The 25,477-nt window shown below is 51.3% G+C and overlaps 2 protein-coding genes across 18 annotated transcripts in view; one reads left to right on the forward strand and one right to left on the reverse strand.

Annotated features, from left to right (window-relative positions):
- The window catches only part of STX3 (syntaxin 3), a 37,899-nt gene extending 19,372 nt beyond the window's left edge, over window positions 1–18,527 (forward strand). Inside the window, exons 4-12 of one of the 14 annotated variants that reach the window (XM_078853127.1) lie at window positions 4,253–4,327; window positions 5,010–5,077; window positions 5,912–6,020; window positions 6,962–7,035; window positions 7,369–7,503; window positions 9,092–9,202; window positions 9,324–9,434; window positions 10,154–10,241; window positions 12,648–15,123. In XM_078853127.1, coding sequence (XP_078709253.1) covers window positions 4,253–4,327; window positions 5,010–5,077; window positions 5,912–6,020; window positions 6,962–7,035; window positions 7,369–7,503; window positions 9,092–9,202; window positions 9,324–9,434; window positions 10,154–10,240 — 770 coding nt within the window. In that variant the 3' untranslated portion in view covers window position 10,241; window positions 12,648–15,123. The other 13 variants (XM_078853128.1, XM_073346871.2, XM_073346878.2 and 10 more) reach the window with 13 other exon arrangements.
- A 256-nt stretch (window positions 18,528–18,783) lies between these two features.
- On the reverse strand, window positions 18,784–22,354 carry MRPL16 (mitochondrial ribosomal protein L16). Of its 4 annotated transcripts, none has more exons than XM_073346884.2 (4): window positions 22,190–22,354; window positions 21,534–21,599; window positions 19,816–19,964; window positions 18,784–19,528 (listed from the first exon to the last, which is right to left on the reverse strand). In XM_073346884.2, the coding sequence occupies exons 1-4, from the start codon at window positions 22,239–22,241 to the stop codon at window positions 19,043–19,045; spliced, it is 753 nt and encodes a 250-aa protein (XP_073202985.1). In that variant the 5' UTR covers window positions 22,242–22,354; the 3' UTR covers window positions 18,784–19,042. The 4 variants fall into 4 exon arrangements, with proteins under 4 accessions (XP_073202985.1, XP_073202987.1, XP_073202986.1 ...); XM_073346886.2 differs by having other exon boundaries at window positions 21,412–21,599; window positions 22,190–22,210; XM_073346885.2 differs by lacking the exon at window positions 22,190–22,354 and adding an exon at window positions 21,892–22,136.
- Window positions 22,355–25,477: the final 3,123 nt, after the last annotated feature.

Here is a 25,477-nt window from a genome sequence, read left to right on the forward strand (position 1 = left end):
CTATTGAACCGTCTTATGGTGAGCAGGCAGGCGATACGGATTGCTAGCAGTCCTATTGCATCATCTTCTGCCGGGCAGCCATGAGATGTGGATGGCATGCAGTCCTTCTGCACCGTCTGCTGCCAGCCAAAGATGTAAAAGATAGATGGAGTGGATCAAAACAAGAAATAGACCAGATTTGTTTTGTACTCATTTGCTCCCCCCCCTCACCCCTCATTCCTCTAGGTCACACTGCAGTCACTCACAGAGAAGGTGCAGCAAGGTAAATCTAGCCATGTATCAATCAGAGGCCAGACTAACCTCATTGTTCCAATAAGAACAATAACTTAGGTGCACCATTTCTTATTGGAACCCTCCGTGAAGTCCTCCCTGAAATACTCCTTGATGTAAAGCCACCCCCTTTGTTGATTTTAGCCTCCTGAAGCCAACCTTGTAAGCCATGTCGTCAGTCGCCCCTCCCTCCGTCAGAGCAACGGCAGACAATCGTTCCGCACCTTTTTTCTGTGCGGACGCCATACCAAGGAGGCAAATTTGGCAATTAGGAGCACATTAAACACCACACGCATTATCCAGCAGTATATGCAGCACCAGAACCTGGCAAAGCGATACCGGGCGAGGAGGTGATGTCAGCGCGGTCACGTAAGTGATCAGGACATGGACACAGATTTCTCTGAAAGCATGGACCCTGCCAATGCATGCATCATGGTGCTAATGGGGCAGGTTTCTGGGCTCGGGAAACAAGCACAGACTGGTGGGACCGCATAGTGTTGCAGGTCTGGGACGATTCACAGTGGCTGCGAAACTTTCGCATGCGTAGGGGCACTTTCATGGAACTTTGTGACTTGCTTTCCCCTGCCCTGAAGCGCATGAATACCAAGATGAGAGCAGCCCTCACAGTTGAGAAGCGAGTGGCGATAGTCCTGTGGAAGCTTGCAATGCCAGACAGCTACCGGTCAGTTGGGAATCAATTTGGAGTGGGCAAATCTACTGTGGGGGCTGCTGTAATGCAAGTAGCCCACGCAATCAAAGATCTGCTGATATCAAGGGTAGTTACCCTGGGAAACGTGCACTTCATAGTGGATGGCTTTGCTGCAATGGGATTCCCTAACTGTGGTGGGGCCAGAGACGGAATCCATATCCCTATCTTGGCACCGGAGCACCAAGCCGGCGAGAACATAAACCGCAAGGGGTACTTTTCAATAGTGCTGCAAGCTCTGGTGGATCACAAGGGATGTTTCACCAACATCAACGTGGGATGGCCGGGAAAGGTACATGACGCTCGCATCTTCAGGAACTCTGGTCTGTTTCAAAAGCTGCAGGAAGGAACTTTATTCCCAGACCAGAAAATAACTGTTGGGGACGTTGAAATGCCTATATGTATCCTTGGGGACCCAGCCTACCCCTTAATGCCATGGCTCATGAAGCCGAACACAGGCAGCCTGGACAGTAGTCAGGAGCTGTTCAACTACAGGCTGAGCAAGTGTAGAATGGTGGTAGAATGTACATTTGGACGTTTAAAGGCGCGTTGGCGCAGTTTACTGACTCGCTTAGACCGCAGCGAAACCAATATTCCCATTGTTATTACTGCTTGCTGTGTGCTCCACAATATCTGTGAGAGTAAGGGGGAGACGTTTATGGCAGGGTGGGAGGTTGAGGCAAATTGTCTGGCTGCTGGTTACGCGCAGCCAGACACCAGGGCGGTTAGAAGAGCACAGGAGGGCGCAGTACGCATCAGAGAAGCTTTGAAAACCAGTTTCATGACTGGCCAGGCTACGGTGTGAAAGTTCTGTTTGTTTCTCCTTGATGAAACCCCCCGCCCCTTGGTTCACTCTACTTCCCTGCAAGCTAACCATCCTCCCCTCCTCCCTTTAATCATTGCTTGCAGAGGCAATAAAGTAATTGTTGCTTCACATTCATCCATTCTTTATTCTTTCATCACACAAATAGGGGGATGACTACCAAGGTAGCCCAGGAGGAGTGGTGGAGGAGGGGAGGAAAATGCCACAGAGCACTTTAAAAGTTTACAACTTTAAAATTTATTGAAAGCCAGCCTTCTTTTTTTTTTTGGGCAATCCTCTGTGGCGGAGTGACTGGTTGGCTGGTGGCCCCCCCACCGCGTTCTTGGGCGTCTGGGTGTGGAGGCTATGGAACTTGGGGAGGAGGGCGGTTGGTTACAGAGGGGCAGCAGTGGCAGTCTGTGCTCCAGCTGCCTTTGCTGCAGCTCAACCATACACTGGAGCATACTGGTTTGGTCCTCCAGCAGCCTCAGTGTTGAATCCTGCCTCCTCTCATCATGCTGCTGCCACATTTGAGCTTCAGCCCTCTCTTCAGCCCGCCACTTACTCTCTTCAGCCCGCCACCTCTCCTCCCGGTCATTTTGTGCTTTCCTGCACTCTGACATTATTTGCCTCCACGCATTCGTCTGTGCTCTGTCAGTGTGGAAGGACAGCATGAGCTCAGAGAACATTTCATTACGAGTGCGTTTTTTTTTCTTTCTAATCTTCACTAGCCTCTGGGAAGGAGAAGATCCTGTGATCATTGAAACACATGCAGCTGGTGGAGAAAAAAAAAGGGACAGCGGTATTTAAAAAGACACATTTTATAAAACAGTGGCTACACTCTTTCAGGGTAAACCTTGCTGTTAACATTACATACATAGCACATGTGCTTTCGTTACAAGGTCGCATTTTGCCTCCCTCCACCGCGTGGCTACCCCCTCAACCTTCCCCCCTCCCTGTGGCTAACAGCGGGGAACATTTCTGTTTAGCCACAGGTAAATAGCCCAGCAGGAACGGGCTCCTCTGAATGTCCCCTGAAGAAAAGCACCCTATTTCAACCAGGTGACCATGAATGATATCTCACTCTCCTGAGGATAACACAGAGAGATAAAGAACGGATGTTGTTTGAACGCCAGCAAACATACACTGCAATGCTATGTTGTACAATGATTCCCAAGTACGTGTTACTGGCCTGGAGTGGTAAAGTGTCCTACCATGGAGGACGCAATAAGGCTGCCCTCCCCAGAAACCTTTTGCAAAGGCTTTGGGAGTACATCCAGGAGAGCCGTGAATGCCAGGGCAAAGTAATCCTTTCACATGCTTGCTTTTAAACCATGTATAGTATTTTAAAAGGTACACTCACCGGAGGTCCCTTCTCCACCTGCCGGGTCTAGGAAGCAGCCTTGGGTGGGTTCGGGGGGTACTGGCTCCAGGTTGAGGGTGAGAAACAGTTCCTGGCTGTCAGGAAAACCAGTTTCTCCGCTTGCTTGCTGTGAGCTATCTACAACCTCATCATCGTCTTCTTCATCCCCAAAACCTGCTTCTGTGTTGCCTCCATCTCCATTGAAGGAGTCAAACAACATGGCTGGGGTAGTGGTGGCTGAACCCCCTAAAATGGCATGCAGCTCATCATAGAAGCAGCATGTTTGGGGCTCTGACACAGAGCGGCCGTTTGCCTCTCTGGTTTTCTGGTAGGCTTGCCTCTGCTCCTTAAGTTTCACATGGCACTGCTTCGGGTCCCTGTTATGGCCTCTGTCCTTCATGCCCTGGGAGATTTTGACAAAGGTTTTGGCATTTTGAAAACTGGAACGGAGTTCTGATAGCACGGATTCCTTTCCCCATACAGCGATCAGATCCCGTACCTCCCGTTCGGTCCATGCTGGAGCTCTTTTGCGATTCTGGGACTCCATCATGGTCACCTGTGCTGATGAGCTCTGCATGGTCACCTGCAGCTTGCCACGCTGGCCAAACAGGAAATGAGATTCAAACGTTCGCTGTTCTTTTCCTGTCTACCTGGCCAGTGCATCTGAGTTGAGAGTGCTGTCCAGAGCGGTCACAACGGAGCACTCTGGGATAGCTCCCAGAGGCCAATACTGTTGAATTGTGTCCACAGTCCCCCAAATTCGAGCCGGCAAGGCCGATTTAAGTGCTAATCCACTTGTCAGGGGTGGAGTAAGGAAATCGATTTTAAGAGCCCCTTTAAGTCGAAATAAAAGGCTTCATTGTGTGGACGGGTGCAGGTTTACATTGATTTAACGCTGCTAAATTTGACCTAAAGTCCTAGTGTAGACCAGGGCTGAGCTTCCTCCTGGGCCTGAAGAAGAATGAACAGATCACCTGCCTGGGATGGGTCAGTCCAGCTGTGGGGTGGAGGGTGGATTTCAGCTGTGGTGGTGGTGGGGCATCAGGTGCTCTCCTGGTGGCCTTACTGGTCAGCTAGTGCTGACTGGGTTTCATTGCTTGTGCTTTTGCAGAGACGAAAGACGACCTGGAGCAGCTCACGGCAGAGATCAAGAAAATAGCCAACAGCATCCGAAACAAGCTTAAGAGTAAGAGACTTATTTCTCCCCCCAACCCTGGGCGGGCTGTTTTGGAGCCTTCTTTTACTGTAGAGCCCTTACTCGGGCCAACCATCCCATCAGCACCCATCCATTGCCCATCATCTTTCCACCTCCTCAGGACTGCCTTTTCTTCCCTGTACCCCGCTGGGATTGCTTCTTGGAAATGACCCTTCCTTGCTAAGAGCTTTTCTCCCCCTAGTGGGGCACTGGCTGCAGGGATGATTGCTGGGACCTTTGGACCTTAATGCACAGGTCTCTGCTGCTTGAATTAAGAGACCCACCTCTGGTAGTACAGCCAGTAGCAGGCTCATCAACCCCTGTGGCTCAGACGCCACTAGTGGGGACAGAGTGCCATGCAGAGTGGGCGTGGCTGCATCCTGTGGCTCCTAGTGCCTGGATAGGAAGGGGGTGGAGAAGGGCGAACCTGCAGACTTGGCTATGGAGGGGTGGGGGGCAGTAAGGGATTGAGCCCCTTTCTTAAAGGAAGAGGAGAACTCAAAGTTCCTTGGGTAGGGAGGCTGAGACATGATTTAATTGGGGATTGGACCTGCTTTGAGCAGGGGGTTGGACTAGATGACCTGCTGAGGTCCCTTTCAACCCTGATATTCTATGAGACTGTACAGCTGCTCCAGCCCCCCCATTATTTCACCCCACTTGCCCATGTCCCCAGGCATGGAGCGGAGCATTGAGCAGGATGAGGTCCAGTCGTCGGCGGATCTGCGGATACGGAAATCCCAGGTGAGCAGGGCACTCCCTCGTTCTCACACTGCGATCCCTGTATTGACCTGCCCCTAGCCATGAATGGGTCCCAGAGGGAGCAGGCTGCACCCATAGAGAGCCCTGGTGGGAGGGGACAAAGGTAGCGTCCGAGATGGCAGACTGTACCGGAGTCCTGTGTGAGAAATGATACGTTACAGAGAACAAAATGTGCAGTACATGGATCTTTGGCTTCATCTGAGGATCTTTGAGTGGTGGGCTCCTCAGTCCAACAGACAAAGGCAGAACTAGATCCAATGTCTGGAAGTTGATTTTGCACAAATTCAGACCAGAAATAAGATCCTAATTCTGTATTAGGAGGGTAATTAACCATTAGAATGAATTTATCTAGGGCTGAGATGAATTCTCCAGCCCTGCACTTCTAGGAGTCTGTTGTTCAAAGTCAAGACCAGATGTTCTTCCAAACAATCTGCTCTAGCTTACCCAGAAGTTCTGGGCTTCATGGAGGATTCATTTTCTGGTCTGTTATACAGGTTGAACTAGATAATTCCTTCAGACCTTAAGCGCTATAAAAGCACTATCCAGAGCATTATTATCCCTTTCATACAGATGGGTAAACTGAGGCACAGGCAAATGACCACATTTCCACAACGCTGCAATGGGTGCTCCTGTCGGAACCAGCCAGGCTGTGTTTGGGGAAAGGGGAGGGTATGGCGAGCAGGTAGGCTGTGCTGTGGTCAGATAGTCATCTGCTTGGAGAGCTATCCCAGCTGGAGAGGCAGTGCCCGTGAGCCCACATTACCACAATACAGATCATACAGTGAACTGCTCGTCTCCCCCTTTCATTCCCCCCAGCATTCTGTCCTCTCCCGGAAGTTTGTTGATGTGATGACCAAGTACAATGAGGCACAGGTCGACTTCCGGGAACGTAGCAAAGGGCGGATCCAGCGGCAGCTCGAGATCAGTATGTACCCTCCCTGCTCAGGGGACATGGCCCACAGGCAGCATGTGGCCAGGGCCTGACCCTCCTCCCCAGCCCAAGGGGTGGTTGGATTTATTGCCCATAGGAATGGAAACTACCCCACTCCAGTTTGTGCGCCTGAGTTACTGCAGAGACCATAATTAGGGCCCTAGCAAATTCACAGCTGTGAAAGACGCATCATGGACTATGAAATCTAGTCTCCCCTGTGAAATCTCATCTTTTGTGTACTTTTTCCTATACTATACAGTGTTTCTCAAACTGGGGGTTCTGGCCCAAAAGGGGGGTGCAAGACTCTTGTAGGGGGGTCACAGTATTGCCACCCTTACTTCTGTGCTGCCTTCAGAGCTGGATTGCTGGAGAGCAGCAGCTGGGCTACCAGTTCTGAAGGCAGTGCTGCAACCAGCAGCAGTGCAGAAGTAAGGGTGTGGGGGGGGAGGGGAAGGGGGAGGGCAGCGTTGATCACTTTTTGGGAGGGGATGTCATTATGGGCTTTTTATATTTTGCTGTTTTTAAATACATATTTGTTTTGTTACAACATTGAAATTTATTATTTAAATATCTGACACTGAGAAATTCAAGATTTAAAAAAATGCGATGACCGTGAAATTTACAAAAATGGATTATGAATTTGGGAGAGCCCTAACCATAATCCTCCCCATGATACCCTCCCACCCGGGGTGTCTCAGTGTCCCCTGCTGGGAAGTGTGGGGCTGGGCAGCTGTGGGATTCCTCCCAGCTGTGTGTCTGCTGAATGTGGGGGAGGTTTAGAATCTGGGCTTGGAAGGCATATCTCCGTTTGGAGGCCAGAGGGGTTCACACAAACACACCTGTCAATGAGAGCAGCCCCACACAAGCCCTGCTAGTTCCGCCATTCATGCCCAGGGATTTGGTCTGATCTCTCCTCTCTTTCTCCCATGATAAAGCTGGGAAGAATACGACGGATGAGGAGCTGGAGGAGATGCTAGAGAGTGGAAACCCCTCAATATTCACATCTGGGGTGAGGACGCAGTGGGGACTGGGAGGAGATGGGGGAATGGAGGTGCATGAAGAGGAGGGACCTTGGAGCATACAATGGTATAATAGTACCTAGCTCTTACACAGCACCAGTAGGTCTCAAAGCACTTATAGGATGGGATATCTAGGGGGAGACACTGGGATGGGGGTAAGCAGTGGGAATTTGGGGGGATGGGCAAGTGTGGGTGTCAAGATATGGGTGGTGGGGAGCAGGGTGACTCTGAGCAGTGGGAATGGCAGGGTGTTGGCTCACAGCTCCTTAGCATTACCTGGGTTTGTGTGGGGTGGTAACTGACCCTGCCCGGCTCTGTTCCAGATCATGGATTCACAGATCTCGAAGCAGGCGCTGAGCGAGATCGAGGGGCGGCACAAGGACATTGTGCGGCTCGAGAGCAGCATCAAGGAGCTTCACGACATGTTCGTGGACATTGCCATGCTGGTGGAAAATCAGGTAACTGGGCAGAACAACCAATGAGGGGGGTGGGGCGCTCTGGAGGGATAAGGACTGAGTGACTGAGCAAGGGGGACAGGAAGGGATAACCTAGCAACCAGGGTCAGGGAACAGAATAACCATGTAACCTGGGGCAGGGAACAGGGTAACCAAGCAACTAAAGGGTGGGGACCTCAAGGGATAAGGACAGGGTAACCAAGCAATCAGGGCAGGGAACAGGGTAACTGAGCAACCGGGATGAAGGTGACAGCTGTGTAACAGGAGGGGAAGCGAGGTAAGCCTTGGTAACTGAGTAACCATGGGAGGAGACAGAATGATAACCATGTAACCTGGGAGTAGGGGGGGAAAAAAGGATTGTATAAGACTGGGCAGGGTGAAAACCATGTAACCAAGCAATGCAGGGATGGGGGAAATGGAGGGACTGGGAATTGAAATGGGTAACTAAGCAACTGAACACGGGTGCCTTCTAGCAGCCAGGGATTTTCTGATGGTGGTACCTCAGATGCAGGAGTTGGGTGGGAGTGAGTTTGTAATCTTGGTGATGTGGCTGATGTCATGGAGACCCAGAGGTCTGCTGTCCTGTCTCAGTGCCTAGCTTTCCTCCGACCCCACAGAGCTCCTGCAGCCAGGGCCCACTCCCTGCTCTGTGTGTCCCTGGGGAAAAGCCCCCCATTTCACTCTCCTGATACCTCTGCATTGGGGAGTGCAGCCACCTCTCTCACTGCAATTTAGGCATCAGTGTCAATCTCTCTGAGGCCCCCTTTCTGTTTTCTACCCACAATGCAATGCCGAGGAGGTGGCATGCGAGTCGGGGAATGGTGAGTATGCCCCTTTTCTGTCGTCAGCCCCAGGGAGAGGCGGTGGATTGACCCTGAAGCCCTACAATCCAATGGCGACCCTTCTGTGCCCAGGAGAAGGGTGGTGGTGGTGGGAATGACTGCCTTGTTCACCTGAGCAGAGGGGGAGACCTCCAAGGGCAGGGCTGGGATCTCATGATGGGAGGAGCATGTTCATGGTGGGAGGTGATGCTGGGGTCTCACAGAGGGGCTGCATTGTATCTTCACTGCACAGTTAACCCTAGTGATTGGCACCCCGGTCTGAGCCCCTGCATGAGCATCCCCACTGCAAAGCCTTACCGAATTAGTGTGTCCCCACTGTGTCTGTACTTACCTCTGTGTGCTTGGAGACATACCCTTGGGCCTTTGTGCTGGGATACTCTAGGATTCTTTCCCAGGTAGTTTGTCCTTCATGGGGCATTGTGGGAAGGGCATTGGAGGACTATCAGCACATGAGTAACATTTTTTCCTGGCATCGTCACTGCTCAGTGGGGTAGGTTGCAGCCTGAGTTAAACCAGAGCCGGGCTCTAACGTGCCTCCCCGAGCCGAGTCAGCTAGCCCAGGCTTAACACACCTCCAAACCCAGGTCTGAGAGTTCTGTGCATGGCTGGTAGGAGGGGTTGGGCTAAACCTGGGTGTCGGCCCAGGCTAACTGTGCAGTGTAGATATACCGTGCGTGACTCTCTGAGGTTCCCCAGGTCAGTGGGTCTTTCAGATGTCTGAGTTTCCTCTCTTCCTGCTCCCCTGACAGGGTGGGGTCCTAGATAACATAGAGCTGAACATGATGCATACGGTAGACCACGTAGAGAGAGCGCGCGATGAGACCAAAAAGGCTCTGGTATACAAGAAAAAGGCGCACAAGGTGAGTCCCCCGAGCCCCAATCTGTGCCCAGGCCCCCTTGCTGGCTCTCTTGCTCTCTTCTGCCTCCCTGCCACTTCCGCCGCTCTCTGCCGCTCCCGCCATCTCTCTCTTCCTCCGCAAGGGAGCCATGATCGACCGCATAGAGACCAACATGGACCAGTCGGTGGGCTTTGTGGAACGGGCCGTGGCTGACACCAAAAAGGCTGTGAAATACCAGAGTGAGGCCAGAAGGGTGAGAACGACCAATCACAACCCCATCCCGTTTCCATTCTCCTGCCAATCAATGGCCCCGTCTCACCCTTCTCAGATGCCATCCAATCTTGAATCACCCCACCCCATCTAGTCTCCCATCCCACCAGTCACAGTCCCCCATCCAACCTCCACTCACCAGTCAAAGCCCCCATCTTGCCCTTCTCAGATCCATCCAATCATGACCCATCCCACAAACCAAAGCCCCACCCCATCACCTCAACACCACCAACCACAGCTCCCTGTCCAGTCCCCATGCATACCAGTCAAAGGTTCCCATCTCACTCTTCTGTCACCCATCCAACCATGACCCATCCCATCAACCAAAGCCCCACTACATCCAGCCCCCACTCACTAGTCAAAGTCCTTTTCCCATTCCACCCCCTCAGACCTCCCCCTCCTTCTCCCCAAATCTTCAGTCTCCTCCAGTTATCCTCCATCCCACCCTTGTCTGACCTCGCTGATCTCCATCCCTCCACCCGTCCCTGTTTCAGCCCCCTCCCTGTTGGGAAAGGACCAATGGCTCTCAAAGGTATTATGATTTCCAGGTGAGTAAGCCACCTGAATACTTTTTTGAGCACCTGGGCCAATGGGTCTGACTGGTAAAGGTCCAGAGCAAATCCAGGGGCCCTGGTGACCCCTTAGTTTCTCAGTAATATTTCCCCATCCCTTGCTCCAGCTTCCTGTGCTCTTCTTTCACAGCCTTCTCCTCCTCCTCCCCCACTTCTCCCCACAGCCCAGCCACTGAGCCTCTCCATGTACGACGTGCTATGCTACATCCCTCTCTGAGGTAACTGCTTGGGCTGTCTCCCTGCTTCACTTTGCTCGCTCCGGACTCCTCCCTGGCCCTTCCTTCTTCTCTGTGTGTCTGATAAATGCGGTTATGAGCCAGGCTCGGTCCTCAGAGCTCCTGCTCTGTTCCCTAAAGTGCCTCCAAGTGGGGGAGGCTGGGAACTTCCCTATAGCCCACACCTCTACACCATTACCTATAGCACCCCCTGCTGGCAGGAGTCAGTGCTGGAGTAACTTGAGCCCCCCTGCTGGGAGAGGCTGGGACTGGAGTAGCAGGGAGCTCCCCCACAGCTAGCACTCCTGCCTGACTATCTACAGCACCCCCTGCTGGGAGTGGCTGGGAGTACCTCTCTGCTCATCATTCCCAATAGTACCCCCAATTGAGGGAGGCTAGGATTGGAGTAGCTGTGTGCTCCCAGTGCCTTTATGCCATTCCCTGCAGCATCCCTTGCTGGAGAAGGCTGGGACTGGATTAAATTAAGAGGGGGACAAAAATTCAGAAGCCTAGAAATGCGGATGGTCTGATTTTTGTCTGAAAGATTCTGGTGGGGAATATTTTTGAGGTGTTAAAAAAAAATAGCTATGCTGCCTTAAAGGGGTGGCTGAAATCAGTGCTCTGCAGTTCTGAAATAACTCTCTCTTAAAGGGACATGTGTAGGGGGAGCCATATCTGTTGTTTCTTATTTGCTGTTGCGTTGCTGTTTATGGTTTATCCTTTTTTTTTTTTTTTGTCCCCTTCTCCAGAAAATGATAATTATCATTGTGGTAGTGGTTGTCTTGCTCGGAATAGTAGCTCTGATTATTGGACTTTCCGTAGGGCTCGGGTAAAGCTAGCCCCCTGAACTGTAAGTAGTGTGGGGAATGTGGGGGTTTCCTGGGGCGCTGGCTCGGTGGGGCGGCAGTTGAGCAAAGGTGGTGGAGTAACTTGAACTTGCTTCCTTGCCCAGGAGAGTTCAGAAGCTCCCTGAGCTCGGTGTGTATTGGTGGGTGCCTTGGATATCGGGTGGGTTTTGCTCCTCATACCTGCAGAGATCAACCCTGCATTGGGCCAGAAATAAAATGTATTCTCACTTGTCAGTTGGATCTATCCTGAGTGTTGTATTCACAACCTTGTTTGTACGTTGGGTTCTGTGTTCTAGGTTCTTGCTGCTGGCTTTGGGTTCTAGACTCTAGACACTGTGCTTTGTGTTCTGGGCTATGTGGGTTCTGTGCTGTGAGCTCTTGGTTATGGTTTTGGGTTCTAGACTGGCTTCTGTGCTTTTGGTTCTGGCTTCGGGTTCTAGACTATGTGGTGTACTTTGGGTTCTAGCCTCTGGGCTCTGTGCTTTGGGCTGTAGATTCTTGGCTCTAGTTTTGGGTTCTGTGCTTTGCAGCTGAACTTTGCATTCAATCTCTTACATTTTTAACTCTTGCCTTGGCACTGAGGATGTGGCAGGCGAGAAGGTGTTTGCAGAAGAGGAGACGGTGTAGGGAGCATGACTTGGGAAGCGGGTGGCATGATTTCTCAAGATTCTAGAGTGGGGAGGATAGTTCTGTGGACGCGGCCCAAGTGAAGGCAGCTGCTAGAGTCTGCTGCAAAGCAGGTGCATGTGCTGTTCTTACAGGGCTCACTCACATCTCTCTGCAGACTCAGAGTGTGCAGCGTAGGCCGCTGTGCACAAAGGGATCTGAAGGGTTAATTCTGGTCTGCTCTCCATTCCTTGCCTTGTGGGGGACAAAGGGAGGGGTGATTCCACCCCTATGAGTCACCAAAACCAGACCCCCCCCCTCAGATTGTGCAGATAATCAAAATAGGGGTGTGATGTTGCTTGGCCCTTTCTGGTGTGGGAGGTTTGAATGTCCCCCCCGGGCTTGACCAAGGTGCTTGGGCTAATTGTCGGGGGGAGGGAAATGTGGCATTTACCAAACACCACCCACCTGTGACACCAAAATCAGGGAACTGTGCCAGTCTGTGACCCTCCCTCCCCATTCTCCGATGAGCCATGACTCACACAGCTAACAAAACAGCCATTTAATTGACCCTCACGAGCAGGGCAGTTCACACTTCTGTGAGTTGTTGCAGGCTCCCTCCGCTCACATACACTTGGGTCATGGCTTTGCAATTTCTTTTACAAGCAGAACAGCTAGAGACTCACTTTTTATTTTAAATGAAAGCTGAGACTCTGGGGAGCAAGGTAGTGGCTTTGGAGACATCATCATGCAGGATATGCGTGCATATGCTGGCTGTTTCTGAGCCCCACAGTGGGGTCCCTGGCCCATCTGCAGAGAGAGTTTCCCCATCTCTAGCTGTCTGGGCCCAGGATCTGTTAGTGTTTAGATGTCAGTGATTATGTTTAATATTACCCTGCTGGCCTGCCCTCACATACGTGAATTGATTTCTCCCTTGTTCCTTCAATTTCTCCAGACACTCCTGATCTTGGTGGTGAACTTTTTTCCCTCGTGATCCTCCTCGTGTTCCACACGCCGGCTTCCCGCTCCCCCTGCCTTCCTTGGACCTGCTAATCACAGTCTGCCTTCTGGGCTCTGCTGTGAATCATTTCCCTTTCGGGTGGAGCTTTTCCCAATAGCACTTCCTGGGAGAGCTGCCGGCCCATTCATCAGCTAGCTGACACATCCCTCCTGGAGGATCTGAGCTTGCTTCACCATGTCCAGGAGGTAACTGTCTCCTGCACCACTGATGCACTTGAGAGAAGCCGTCGTCAAGTCTTCCTCTTCTCCCCCCCTCTCCGAGTCCACAACCACCAACCCCAGTTCCTCCTCCTGATGTCACTTCCTGTTTTGGTCAAATTTTGTTTCCTGGCAGGATTCCCACCAATGGTAGCAGAGCCTTAAAGGAATGTCCAGGACTGTGTTTCCTACCTCACTGGCCTGTCTTGTTCTCATCTTTCTTACGGGGAATTTTTTTAATTGTTTAAAATCTTTACTGAGGGAGGCCAGGGAATGTAAGAACTACCCCTCTGAATTGCTCCAGCCAGGACAGGGAGTGAGAGATCAGGGTTCAGGAGCTTACCTGGGTTGGCCATGTGGCATATCGGATGCTAATTGAGGCTGGACTCTGAAGTGCTCCCAGGACCTGCCAACCCTAAGGAGAGTGAGCAGCTGGGCCTGATCTTGAGTCTCCTGTGTAGCAATGCACTAAACCTATAGCACCGGAATCCACAGCACTCCCAAGCCATGTTGACACCAGGATTAACAAGGGACATAAGTCAAACCAGCAGGCACAGACTTGGCAGCATCCTCAACTTTGCCAACCTCAGAATTAGGGACGGGATGTGGAAGCAAAGCAGAGCAGGACATGCAGGCACTGACCTCAGTGCACTGTGCGGGACGGATGACAGGGCTGGGACTGAAACGCGGGTCTGCGGCAGAGCGCCGGGATGCATGAGCACGCCGAGCTCTGTGCAGAGGAAGAGCCCAGTGGAACCTGGGCACTTCTCTTGTTAATCCCTTCCTGAGAGGCAGGTGCCTGTGTACGGAAGGAGGGACCTGCAAGCCCTGTCTCCTGTGATCCCTGTTTGCTAAGGACTGGGAGGAATCTAAATCTCTGTTTGCTTTGAAGTGTGAACCTTTAGGATTGGAGTTTCCACCTACTTGTTTGTTCTAAGCAGCAAAAATAATCCGGTTGGCTTCTGGCACCCAACTGAAAGCCCAGGCTCTGATACTCCCTGTGTTTGGTTTGCATGGCCGGGGGTTCTTGGAAACTTTTAGGTTGAGTGACCTAAAGTTATTCTGTTAAATGGTGATCAGTGACTCCTGGGCCGTGAATCTTAGCACTGACCTTGTCTGATCCTTGCTGGGGGGGTTCTCCTTTGGTTGTGGGACCAGCTGCCCACCCCTGCTGGGGATATAATTTTTTGTGTGTGTGTGTGGTGTGTGTGTCTCCGCATGTATGTTTAATGGTCTGTTTACTCAGGGCTTGCGTTTTCATGGATGTTTTAAATGTGCCTGGATCAGGAGTCCTTGTGTGTATTTATTATTCTTACCAGCCAGTCCCTGAATGTCTGCATCTGTCACAGAAATCAGGGTGGCCTGTTTTTACTGGTGTGATGTGGGTTTGGGTGTGATCCAGCTGAGTTGGGCATGGCCAAGAGCTGTAGCTATAGGACAGCCATTTGGTGGCCTCAGTGGGAAACAAGGATTAGGGTCTTGGGCCCCGTTCCCAATGGACAGATCTCTGGATTGCAGAAATGCCATCACATCAGTCGGGCTCCCTGCTTGGAAGCCTCAGTAGAGAAGCTAAGAACTGAATCAGTGGTGGTCTTCCCAGGGCAGAGCGGTGGGGGAAACCTACCCATGCTGTGCCTGCTCTGAGGATAAACAGAGGCCCAAGGGCTGTACTAAATCCACTTGACAAACGTCCTCTCCCCTTGTTGAAGGATAAGGGGTGACAGCCCTTGTTAGTTGGGATGGGGGATTCTTGTCCGTGAAGGGAGCCAAACTCCTTGCCCAGCAGCATCTGGCTGGTACAGGCGCACACCTCCTCCCCCACCATCCTTCCTGCTGAGCTAGGGTCTGCACATCTCTCTCAGATCCACTCACCAGCTTGGTGCCCCATGACTCACTCTCCTGATGTAAGACTGCACTTGGCCAGGACCCCTTGGTGAACGGACGGAGCTGGGAGGAAGTTCCCATTTGTCTTCTCTTCTCTAGGTCTTGATGTCTGTGATTTTTCTAGGTGGTGGGTATGGAGCATGCTGCCCGGGCAAGGTTGCCATTGCAGCTCCGAGATGCCCCTGAAACTCCCCAGAGCTCTGTGGACAGGGGAAATGTCATTGCCTCACCAAGTGAGGGTATTGGCATGCACGCGTGTGTGTTTTTAAACTTTGATTTTTTTTTTTAATTTAAAAAAGTAAATAAATGAATTTATATCTGATCACAAACAGCTCTCGCCTGTGTTGTGTTGTTCCCTGCATGAGCTGTCATTGCCTGAATACAACATCCAGCTATGGCTACCCTAGCTGTTCTTGATTGGTTCAAGGCTGGGAGGCAGGGGTGCTGTCTCCTTGGCCTGCATCCCTCATGTAGAGAAAGACCGGACTTGGCTGAAATGAATGGTAGTAATAACTTGTAACTAGCTCTGATCCTCCGTAGGTCTCAAAGTGAGGTCGGTATCACAACCCACATTTTACAGATGGGGAAATTGAGGCACGGACAGGGGAAGTGACTTGCCCAAGGTCACCCAGTGGCTGAGCCTGGAATAGAGCCTAGAGCTCCTGAGTCCCAGTCCAGTGCTCTAGCCACTAGGCCACCCTCCTCCCAGTGTAAAGGAGGCTTTATTAGCAGGGCTGCCAGACACAAACTGATGCTGTGGTTCTCTCTGGCTCACCAGCTCCCAGCCTGAGTAATGCAGCCTGTGCTGCCCAATGCACTGCACAGGGGCCAAGTCCCGGCCTTGAAGAGACTGCTCCATGCAAACATTGGGATACAGCAGTTCAGAATGCTCCTGGCTGGAATCTGTCTCTCTGCTCGTCCTTAGCCCTGCCCCAATTATCCAACCCACAGCAAGAGTCAAGGCTGAGTAAAGCAACCGATGGGGAAAGGCAGTAGATACAGTGATAGCACCATGTAGAATTAAATAGCCCCACGACAGTAGCACTCCCTTGGGGATGAGACTGGGACTTTGAGCCTCCGGTGCTGGGCTGAGAACTGCTTTCACTTGACTCACTGACATTTAAAGAGACAGCTCCTCTTTCAGAATAGCAGCAGTGACCAGGTTTGGCTGCAAAGGAAGGAGCTTTGTTTATAATCGCCATGCCACCTGGCTCTGCTGATGAACCTTGGGGAGGAGAAAGGGTGAGAGAACCCCACCCACCAGGCTGGCCTGTTGTTTCAAGTCTCCAGACGGGCCTCTCCTCTCCACTTCACCCATCTGGATCAGAAAACTTGGCTGGGGTTTCTCCTCCGCTGCTGTGCCGTATCCAGTGCCTCTGGTAAGATGAGATAATGGGTGTTGTCTTTTTCCTTGGGGGCATGACATTCTGCATGGCTGTATGCGTGGGGCAGGCTAGCTCTTATTTATCTAGCTATTCACGTGGCCCCCATAATGATAGCGTCTTGCTTTTTCTGCATGGCACGTGAGTTGAGGGGAAGGGAAATGAGCTCATTAAGCGATCACTTCCCATCAAGGCCACCAGCACCAAGGATAAAACATTTTTCTGTCTTCTGTGAAAGAAAAGCCCTACTCCCTCCCTCCACATCTCCGTCCTACTACCCATGGATCCCTTTCCTCTTTTCCAGCCCAAAGCGATGGACCCCCCTTCCTCTGCTCTTTGTGACACATGGAGGATGGGTGACCCTTCCCTCTCCTCTTCCCTCACTTCCATTTATAGTTCACTGTAAGCCCCCTGCACAAGCTGTTTGTTTACATTTCTCTCTCTTGCTGAGCAGAAGAAGATCATGATCATGATCTGTTGTATCATCCTGGCCATCATCCTGGCTTCCACCATTGGGGGCATCTTCGCCTGAGTGCCCATCTCCTGCCCCCCGCCCACCACAGGTGAGCCAGGTGTAGCAGTGTGATGGGTCAGCAAGGTGGGAGCTGGAGTTTGGTTCAGTCAGTATTTGTACTTGTGGGTTGTGTTCCCTGTGCTGTGATTGCTTTGTGCCCTTATTCTGGATGGGGGAAAGAGTGGTCTAGATTGGCAGCCTGCTAGGTGTCTAGCCGCTATATTCAGCAGCGCTGCATCTAATGCTTGAGGTATCTCTGACATGCCACAACTGATCAGAGGCACAGTAGGGTGCTGGGTCAGATCAGAGAGCAGCAGGGGAGTTCACCCTATGAGGAGAAAAAGAAAAGTTGAGTGTGCAGGAAGTGCAATTCAGGAATATCACTGCCAAGCCTAAGGGATGATCAAGGGGACAATGTCAAAAAGAACGAGGGCTGGTAGTTACTGACTGAAAAGGGGACCATCAGGTAGATGGAACTGCAAGATTCATCTGTTCTTCCTCCTTTTGGTGTCTCTTGCTCTGATTTTTTCAGATGGATTTGCAGATGGCCTTTCACCGTTCTTCCACTCCACACCCTGGTGCCACCCGTCAAATGTTCTTTCCCATCTGGATTTCTCACCAGTTCTACATCCTCCTCTTTATGGAGACATCACAGGCCTGGCCAGTGGACCCTACCTGTCAGATGTTCACCGTTCAGTGTTCCTGGTTGGAGGGGCTGAGGAAGCCGGAATAGAACAGGGAGGATGGGCTGCAGACAGAACCAAATAAGACACCCTGGGGATGATGCTAGCTGACACTAATGTAAACATTTTCAGACACCATGTTTATTAGCTGTTTAAAGTGCTTCTAAATATCAACCTTTTAGTTCAGCTCTGTTCTCAGTCCCAGTGACTCCTTCTGCCCACTTGTGGGTGGAGACTGACTAGCCAGCAGAGGACATCCATTCAATGGAATGTGTATGCTCAGCACAAACTTACTGAAGGGCAGGGAATGGCATAGTCTTGCCTATGTTGCTCTGGGAGGCTCAAATCTCCTCCTTGGTGGACGGGGATTAAAGATAGCATCTGACATTGTAACTGTCAGTACATCAGAAGCGTGATCAGGCACTGAACTGTCAGAACATCTTTCCCCAGATGAGCAATCTAACTCTTTTCACTCTCCGATCCTTGTGACCCCCCATTTCTCTGGCTCTGAGTGTGGGAATCAGACCACGCTTGACCTGAATCACTGGTACTTAGAAGGCGGTAAGGCCCTTTGTTCCCTCAGCTAGGGTCTCTTAGGCACAAAATAGACTATATTCCTTTGTTTATCTGTGGGATGGTCTCATTTCCCCTACAGAAAAATCTTTCACCTGAAAGTTTGTCACTTATTTTAAACCCCCAAACTGTGGCAACTTGAGTGTATTTATTTCTTTTCCCTCTCCTCCGATAAATCATTTCTGCAGTAGGGAGGAGCAACTTGGACACTGTCACTCTGTACCTCTCCTGATGCTTCTGTTCCTTTGGGTCCTTCCTTGTCTATCCATATGAGGAAAGTTCTAAGGTTGCTTTCCCCTATGTTACTTGTACATGAGGCAATCACTAGTGAAAGGCTCTTCAGAGAGAGGGAGACCTCCATGAAATCTAATAATCCCTCTGCAGTTACACAGAGGGCAAATGACATGTTCCCCTCCAGTGTCAGATGTGAGTGGAGCAGAGGACTCTGCCTCACTCAGTGCTTAAGGAGACACCACTCACTCTGAATTTATATCAGCTGTTATCTGTATAGGTACTGTTCTAAAGGCACAATCATCTATACAGAAGCCTCTTTCTGAATAAAGACTTCAATTCAGTGACCACTGCTATAGTGTATTCAGTATGTAGTGGGGTGGGTGGGTCATCTGGGAGGAAGTGTTTTTGGGTGGGGCAAGTTTCCTTAGGAACTTCAATGATGCAGCATGAGAGGTCCATCTTCCTGACTTGATCAGATGTGCAGCAATACAGGCTCTAACTTAATACCCCACAGAGGATCTGACACTCCTTGGACGGCCCCTTAACCATCCCCTCTGGCCTCCAACATACACAGGACACAGAGGCACAGGCACAAGACCATGCCACTGTAGGAAAGCTTTATTAATCCAAAATGATCACTGGTTACCCTAACCTGCCCCTTGCACCTCCATGTTTACTGCACGCAACACAGCCACCTTTGGAGCTGAGGGGCAGATCTCCACAGCAATGCCTGCCCTGGAGAGCCTATCACTACAAGATGGGCTGCACCCAAGATGGACCTCACACCTGCTGAGGAAGGAACCTTGATCCTCCTTCCAGGCACCTGTCCCTGATATATTTCCCTCCTACCCCTACTTGGTCATTACACTCTGTCTTTCAGAAAGAACTTGCCCCAGTAGCGCCCCTTCTGTGACAGATCGTAGGGGCTCAGCACCTTGCGGCTCCCCAGCATGTTGGAGGTGATGACACGCTCAAAGGTCCATGGGTTCTGATTTTTGCATCTTCTCTCCTCTTCTGCCTGGCGCATCTCCTCCAGGGACTGGCAGCTGACTGCCTCGGCTGGGAACGGCAGCTTCTTGGCCACCTGTGTGAGGAAGTGCTCCACCTCCCCGAACTCGCAGTGCCCACCCACTTCCAAAATGAGGCGGCCACATTTCACTGCTGTCACATAGTGGTCGATGGCACCTTTGCCCCCGCCCATGCGCTGGCCTAGGCTCTTGCGGGTGATGGGCTTGTAAGGGGCTGGGATGCGCCACACAGCAAACATGATCTTGGGATCCAGGTGACGATTGATGGTTAGGCGCATCATTTCAAAGTGACCCCAGTGAAGGTAACCACCACCCAATGCCTGCAAGGAGAGAGAGAGAGAGAGAGAGCAAGCACAGGAAGAGTTATGACTCAGATACAGGTGAAGGGGCTTTTTCTGCCACCTATTTACAGTTGTTCTCACTCATACCACTTCCATGCTCTCTCTTGGCCTCAGTTAGCTTATGTCTTCACCCTGGATGGAGTAAGCCCTAATGGTCTCAGCTACCTCAGCTGAAAAGGTCAGCTCCTGGGGTTCTGTTTTCCTTGCTCTGGCTGAATCACCCCAAAGGTGACCCCAATTTGTATCTCCCCTCCTCTCCCACTCACCAAAATGCCATACTGTCCCTGGGTGAACTCAGTGGCCTCAGTGGATGGGCCACGGATGTCACGTAGGTTTTTGAATTCCCGCCTCACTTTAGGTACACTTGGAACTTTGTCCATGAACTTCAGTTTGGGCCTGTCAGGGATGGAGACGTCTGGAAGAATGAACAAAAAGAGGTGTCAGTATGCCCCACAGGCACCCCCACTCTCTCACTGGGGCAGATGGGCACAGATCTGTGGCTACAGGGTGCAAATATGGAACCATCAGTAGAGGAACATCAGCTAGTTTTCCTCACTGAGCTTCTGAAACTGTGTGGACACGGACCTGAGCCTATGCATCTTATAACTAGTATGTTAAATCAAGCAAAGGGAGACATGGGCTCAGAACGCTGATTTCTCTAAGGATAGGCAAGAAGGCAGCTTGGGTTAGTCCCCTGATTAAGAAACTACTTCTTGACACTAGTAATAATACTACCAATTCTCTCGGTCATTAATGCTTCCTTTTAGGGCAGATGACTGAGAATGATAGGGGCCTCCTGCTATTTATCCCCAAATATTCCCATCCCACCCCCTTGAAGCTGAAGGGATGAACAAGCCATCCTAAAATGGCAAAGGTCTGTCCTCTCATACCAAACCCAGAGGGTGGTTATGGATTACTCTTCCTCCACCTCAAAGCCCTCATCTACACAGTCCCACAAGACTCCATTCCTCTCCTCCATTTTATCTATCATCTACATGATAGCGGTGAGAGAGGCTGGTGAAACAATACAGACTTAACGGTATGACTACTCTACAGCAGCTGCACAGCTACAGAAGGGTTTTCTGTTGATGTAGGTAGTCCACCCCTCCAAGGGATGATGCACTCAAAGGTCCATGGGTTGTGGTGATTGTGTCTTCTCTCCTCTTCTGCAGTGGGGGTTAGGTTGACCTAACTGTGTGGAAATTTCTCAGCCCTAAGTGATGTAGCTAGGTCAACCTAAATTTTAAAGGTGTAGACAGGCCTAAGTATCAGCTTTACTGCTTCTTTACATCAAACATAAGCAGCAGAGCTTCCCTTCAATCTCAATATCAAGCCAAAATCAGCACTTGGATGAAGAGCAGCTGGCAAAAATTATTACTACTCAGTCTTGCCTGGAATCAAGAGAGAAATACAAATATGTGGGAGGCATTTAGACAGCAGGGTGAGGCAAGGCAAAGGGCTTGTTAGCTCAAAGCCCCTAGATTCTGTCTGCTTCCCACACTGGTCCAAAACCCAAATGCATTAGCCTTTAGAAAATAGTACATGACCCCTCTCCCTAGGTGTTAAAAAAAGAAATAGGACAACCTAGAGCAAATGGTGTGTTCTCCTGACAAGGGAGATATGCAACTAGGTATATTTTCCAAAGCTATTAAAAAAATAAGAATTGATACACTCCTACTCTGAAATCCTCCCTGATAGCAAGGACGACAAAACGCTTCCTCCGCCCCTCACAGTGAGATCAATAATATGCATCCTGGTTAACCCATGCTCCCTCAAGAGATGGTGACGATGTGCTTAGTCAATACCCCACCACACCGCAAAAATCATTAATATGCTTTCTATAATGCTCTCCCCTCACCTACCACTCCAGCCCCCACTCAACATCTTCCCGCAACACTTTTCCAAGGGAGGTGACAAATGCATCCAACATTACAAGACACCCGCTGCCCTTCTGTCTTGGCATTTCTCCATGCCCGGCACTCACTGGTATAATCCTGGGGAAGCACATAGCTCTTCAGGCCAGCACTGAGGACTCTGGCACAAAAAGGATCTGGAAAATAAGAGAGAGGAGATGTAGAGAGACCTTACACAGATCCTTGATCCTTTAATAAAAGCACCAGCAGGAGGCAGAGCTGAGACAGTCGCCGTTAACCAGCCACCACCAGAACACGACCTAGACCCCAGGCACAGAGCGAAGCTGCAACCTGCGGCCTTGACAGGGCGCCGTTCGCTGGGGAGCGCACAGCCCTCCTGAGAGCAGGCGAAGCCGCACGCTCCCCGATTTGCAGACGGGGAGAGGGAGGCATGGCAGCCTGGGATAGGACCCCCACTGGCCCCCTCACCCAGAACTGGACTAGAACCCAGGAGTCCGGCTCCCAGCCCCATGCGAACGGGGCCGTCCAACGGAACGGATCATAGAAATCCCTAAATGGCCCCCATTTAGGATTGAACTCACAACCCGGGGTTTAGCAGGCCAATGCTCAAACCACTGAGCTAGCCCTCCCGGCAACGGTGGCCGGCGAGGGACACTAGCCCAAGGAGAGCCCCGCATTGGGCGGACAACACCCCGGCAGCGCCCAACGGGGGACCATCCCCGGCTCATAGGGGCTGGAAAGGGCGTTCGCTTGGCGACCTTCTGACCTCCGGGAACCTTTGGCAGCGCGCGGAGAGGGCGCGCGAGTCGCCTCCACATGGTCGCGCGCCGCTCCGGAGGGTGGGACTGTCCTCGCGCCCGGATGCCCCCGAAACGAGGCTGCCTTAGGTGCTGTACTGAGAAGCTCCTCACGGCGGGGGAAAGCGGAAGGGGAGGGGGAAATGGCCACAGGGCGCCGCCATTTTTGGAGTGCTCTTTAATCCGTCCGGGAGGAACCACTTCCGGTAATCCTGTAGGCATGTTGCACTGGGGGAAGCAAGAGTCAGGAGGTTTGGTTCCGGAACTATGGGGTTCCAGCCTGCAAGGCCGGCGGAAGCGAAGCAGTCGGGAGCGGACCAGATCCCCAGGGAGCGCTGTTGCCACCCCTTCCCCCCATCAGCCTCGTCCTAGAAAGTATGGGCTGGCCCCCCATGAGTCTTTGCTGCCACCAAGGGGGATGGGGTGCAGCAGGCCTGGGAATCAGGACTCCTGGGTTCCATACCAGCTCAGGGAGGGGAAGGGGTCTAGTTAGGGTGACCATATGTCCCATTTTGTGGACAGTCCCGTTTTTAAGTCCTGTCCCAGCCATCCCGACTTTTTGGCAAAACGGTGCATTTGTCCCATTTGCTCTTCCCAAATGATCATCGGCTGGCAAGAGCAAACTGGACAAACACAGTTTTGCCAAAAACGTGGGATGCAATGCTGTGCGGGCTGTGGAGGAATGTGCGGGAAGCGGGATAGCGGCCACGCCAGACCTGCTCCAGAGAGCAGCTTGGGCCGGCCCCGTGTACGGGAGGGCATCCTCAGGCTGGCCTCATGCACTGTAGGGATGTGTGTGGGGGTGTCTCGGGTGGACCCATGGGGCAGGAGACAGGGGGGGCTCAGACTGGCTTCACACACGGCTGACCCTGTGGGGTGTCCTGTTTTCCCTTTGGGAAAATATGGTCACCCTAGTGGTTAGAGCAGGGGGGCTGGGAGCCAGGACTCCTGGGTTCTATGCGCCCTTCCCCTCATGCTGGGGGAGCCTTTCAACCACATTATACCCCCAGCCCTGCTAGACAATGAGGCTCTCCCATATTATCCCCCTAGCCTATAATCCACAGTGGGGACTAGTATGCAGTGTGAACCATGCAGGAATGGCCTGATTGGGGGCAGGAAATCTTTTAGCATGTGGGTCCTCAGCCCCCTTCCCTTTCATTATGGCAAGGTGGGAGGGGAGCCCTGCAACTCCTTACTGCTGTAATGTGGGGTCACATGCAACATCACCAACCCCAAGCATTATGATACCTTGAGTCGGCTCTCCCCAAATCTCCATGAAATAATGAGATTTATATAGCGATAGGTAGACAGATATATAGAGAGTTCATTTTCTTTGCCTTCTGGGTTCTGAGCCTCTAGGGAGCTCTCAGGTCATGTTTCTCAGCTTTTCATTGAAAAAACTGTCTGCTGCCTGCCTAATGGGAGATCACCTCTAGCCGAGTGTCCTCAGCCACCCAACATCCAGCTGCCAACCTTGTCATGAGTCGCACCAACATTTGTTCCATTGGATGGTGCTGTTCCAATGCAGGGAGCTGGAAATGGGGGTGAGGGGGGTGATGGGAGTCACGATTCTCTCCCCAACTCTGGGAGGGGAGTGCAGTCTAATGGGTTAGAAACACCAATTATTGCAAGACTTGCAATTTAATTCCAAGAATTGGCGATGTCCTGCATGGTATATGGGTGTATCAACCCTGCAATGGCCCATCTATGGTTAACCACACTCTGTGGGATGAAGAAGCCAGGCCCCCTTGCCCTTGCTGACAAGGGATAAAAGGCAGCAGCTCAGCTCAGCTTAGGATGACTGAGGAGGAGAGCGAATGTGTGTTGCAGGCTTCAGGAGCCCTAGGCTGCAGAGGCTAACCATGCTGAGGCCCCTACACACACCCAGGCAAACACTGAGGATGATGGAGAAGAGTTAGTTGACACCAGGAGACTAACTACACTGAAAGTGAAGGTAGGAAGTGACCCAGGAGAATGGACTGGATGCAGAGAGCGACTGAGCCTGAACACAGGAGGAATTGGTTTCTCAGGGCCCTGGGTCGGGACTCAATGGAGTAAGGTGGATCTGGGTCTCCCACACCACACCCACCACTGGAGCAGTCACCACCCCAAGGAACACACTCTACTGCTCAAGGGCAACCATGTAAACTCTGGCCGCTGGGCTGCACTGCCCTGAAGACAGGGACTGTCATAACCATATAGCTAAGGGTAGCCTAGAATTCCTCCTTACCTGTAAGGGGTTAAGAAGCTCAAATAACCTGGTTGGCACCTGATCAAAAGGACCAATGGGGAAAGAAGATACTTTCAAAGGGGGTGGGGGAGGCTTTGTTTTATGTGTTCTCTTGGGAAGCAGAGAAGCATTAGGTCAGAAAACTCCTTCTCCTATAAACCATCCTAAAAGTCTCTCATATTACAAAAATTGTAAGTAAAAGCCAGGCAAGGTGTATTAGATTATCTTCTGTTCTGTTTGTGAATTTTTCTTTTGCTGGAGGGAGGTTTATTCCTGTTTTTTGTAACTTTGAAACTAAGCCTAGAGGAAGTCATGCTGTGTTTTTGAATATTTTGTTACCCTGTAAAGTGATTTTACAGAGGTGATTTTTATCTTTTTTTTTTTTTAATAAAATCCTTCTTTTAAGAACCTGTCTAATTTCTCTGTTGTCCTAAGAGCCAGGAGTTTGGGTCTGTGATCACTTTGTAACCAATTGATTGGGATATTATTTTCAAGCCTCCCCAGGAAAGAGGGTGTAAGGGCTTGGGGGGATATTTTGGGGGAATAGGAACTCCAAGTGGTCCTTTCCCTGATTCTTTGTTAAATCACTTGGTGGTGGCAGCGTACCCTCCAAGGGCAAAGAATTTGTGCCTTGCGGAAGTTTTAACCTAAGCTGGTAGAAATAAGCTTAGGGGGTCTTTCATCTGGGTCCCCACATCTGTACCCTAGAGTTCAGAGTGGGGAGGGAACCCTGACAGGGACAGTTGTATTGACCCCAGAGGCAGGGCCCTGTTACCCTAGGGACAAGAGACAGCCTGGGAAACTCTTGCCACTTGACCTGTCATCTCCGTTTTTTGTCTTTCTTGGCCCAGCACCTGTGGCGGGGTATATCAACCCCATGACAGTACGGAAAAGGTTGAGACCCACTGCTTGATGGCATGCTGTTGTTTTTCAAAAGAGATCGTCCCATCTTGGAGCCACTTTAGAATGTTATCATTCCCCTGGAATGCCAGACACTTTATTGATACCCTCTTGTTATCCTGAAGTG

The sequence above is a fragment of the Lepidochelys kempii genome, chromosome 6 (assembly GCF_965140285.1).
Source record: "Lepidochelys kempii isolate rLepKem1 chromosome 6, rLepKem1.hap1, whole genome shotgun sequence".
NCBI classification, from domain to species: Eukaryota; Metazoa; Chordata; order Testudines; family Cheloniidae; genus Lepidochelys; species Lepidochelys kempii.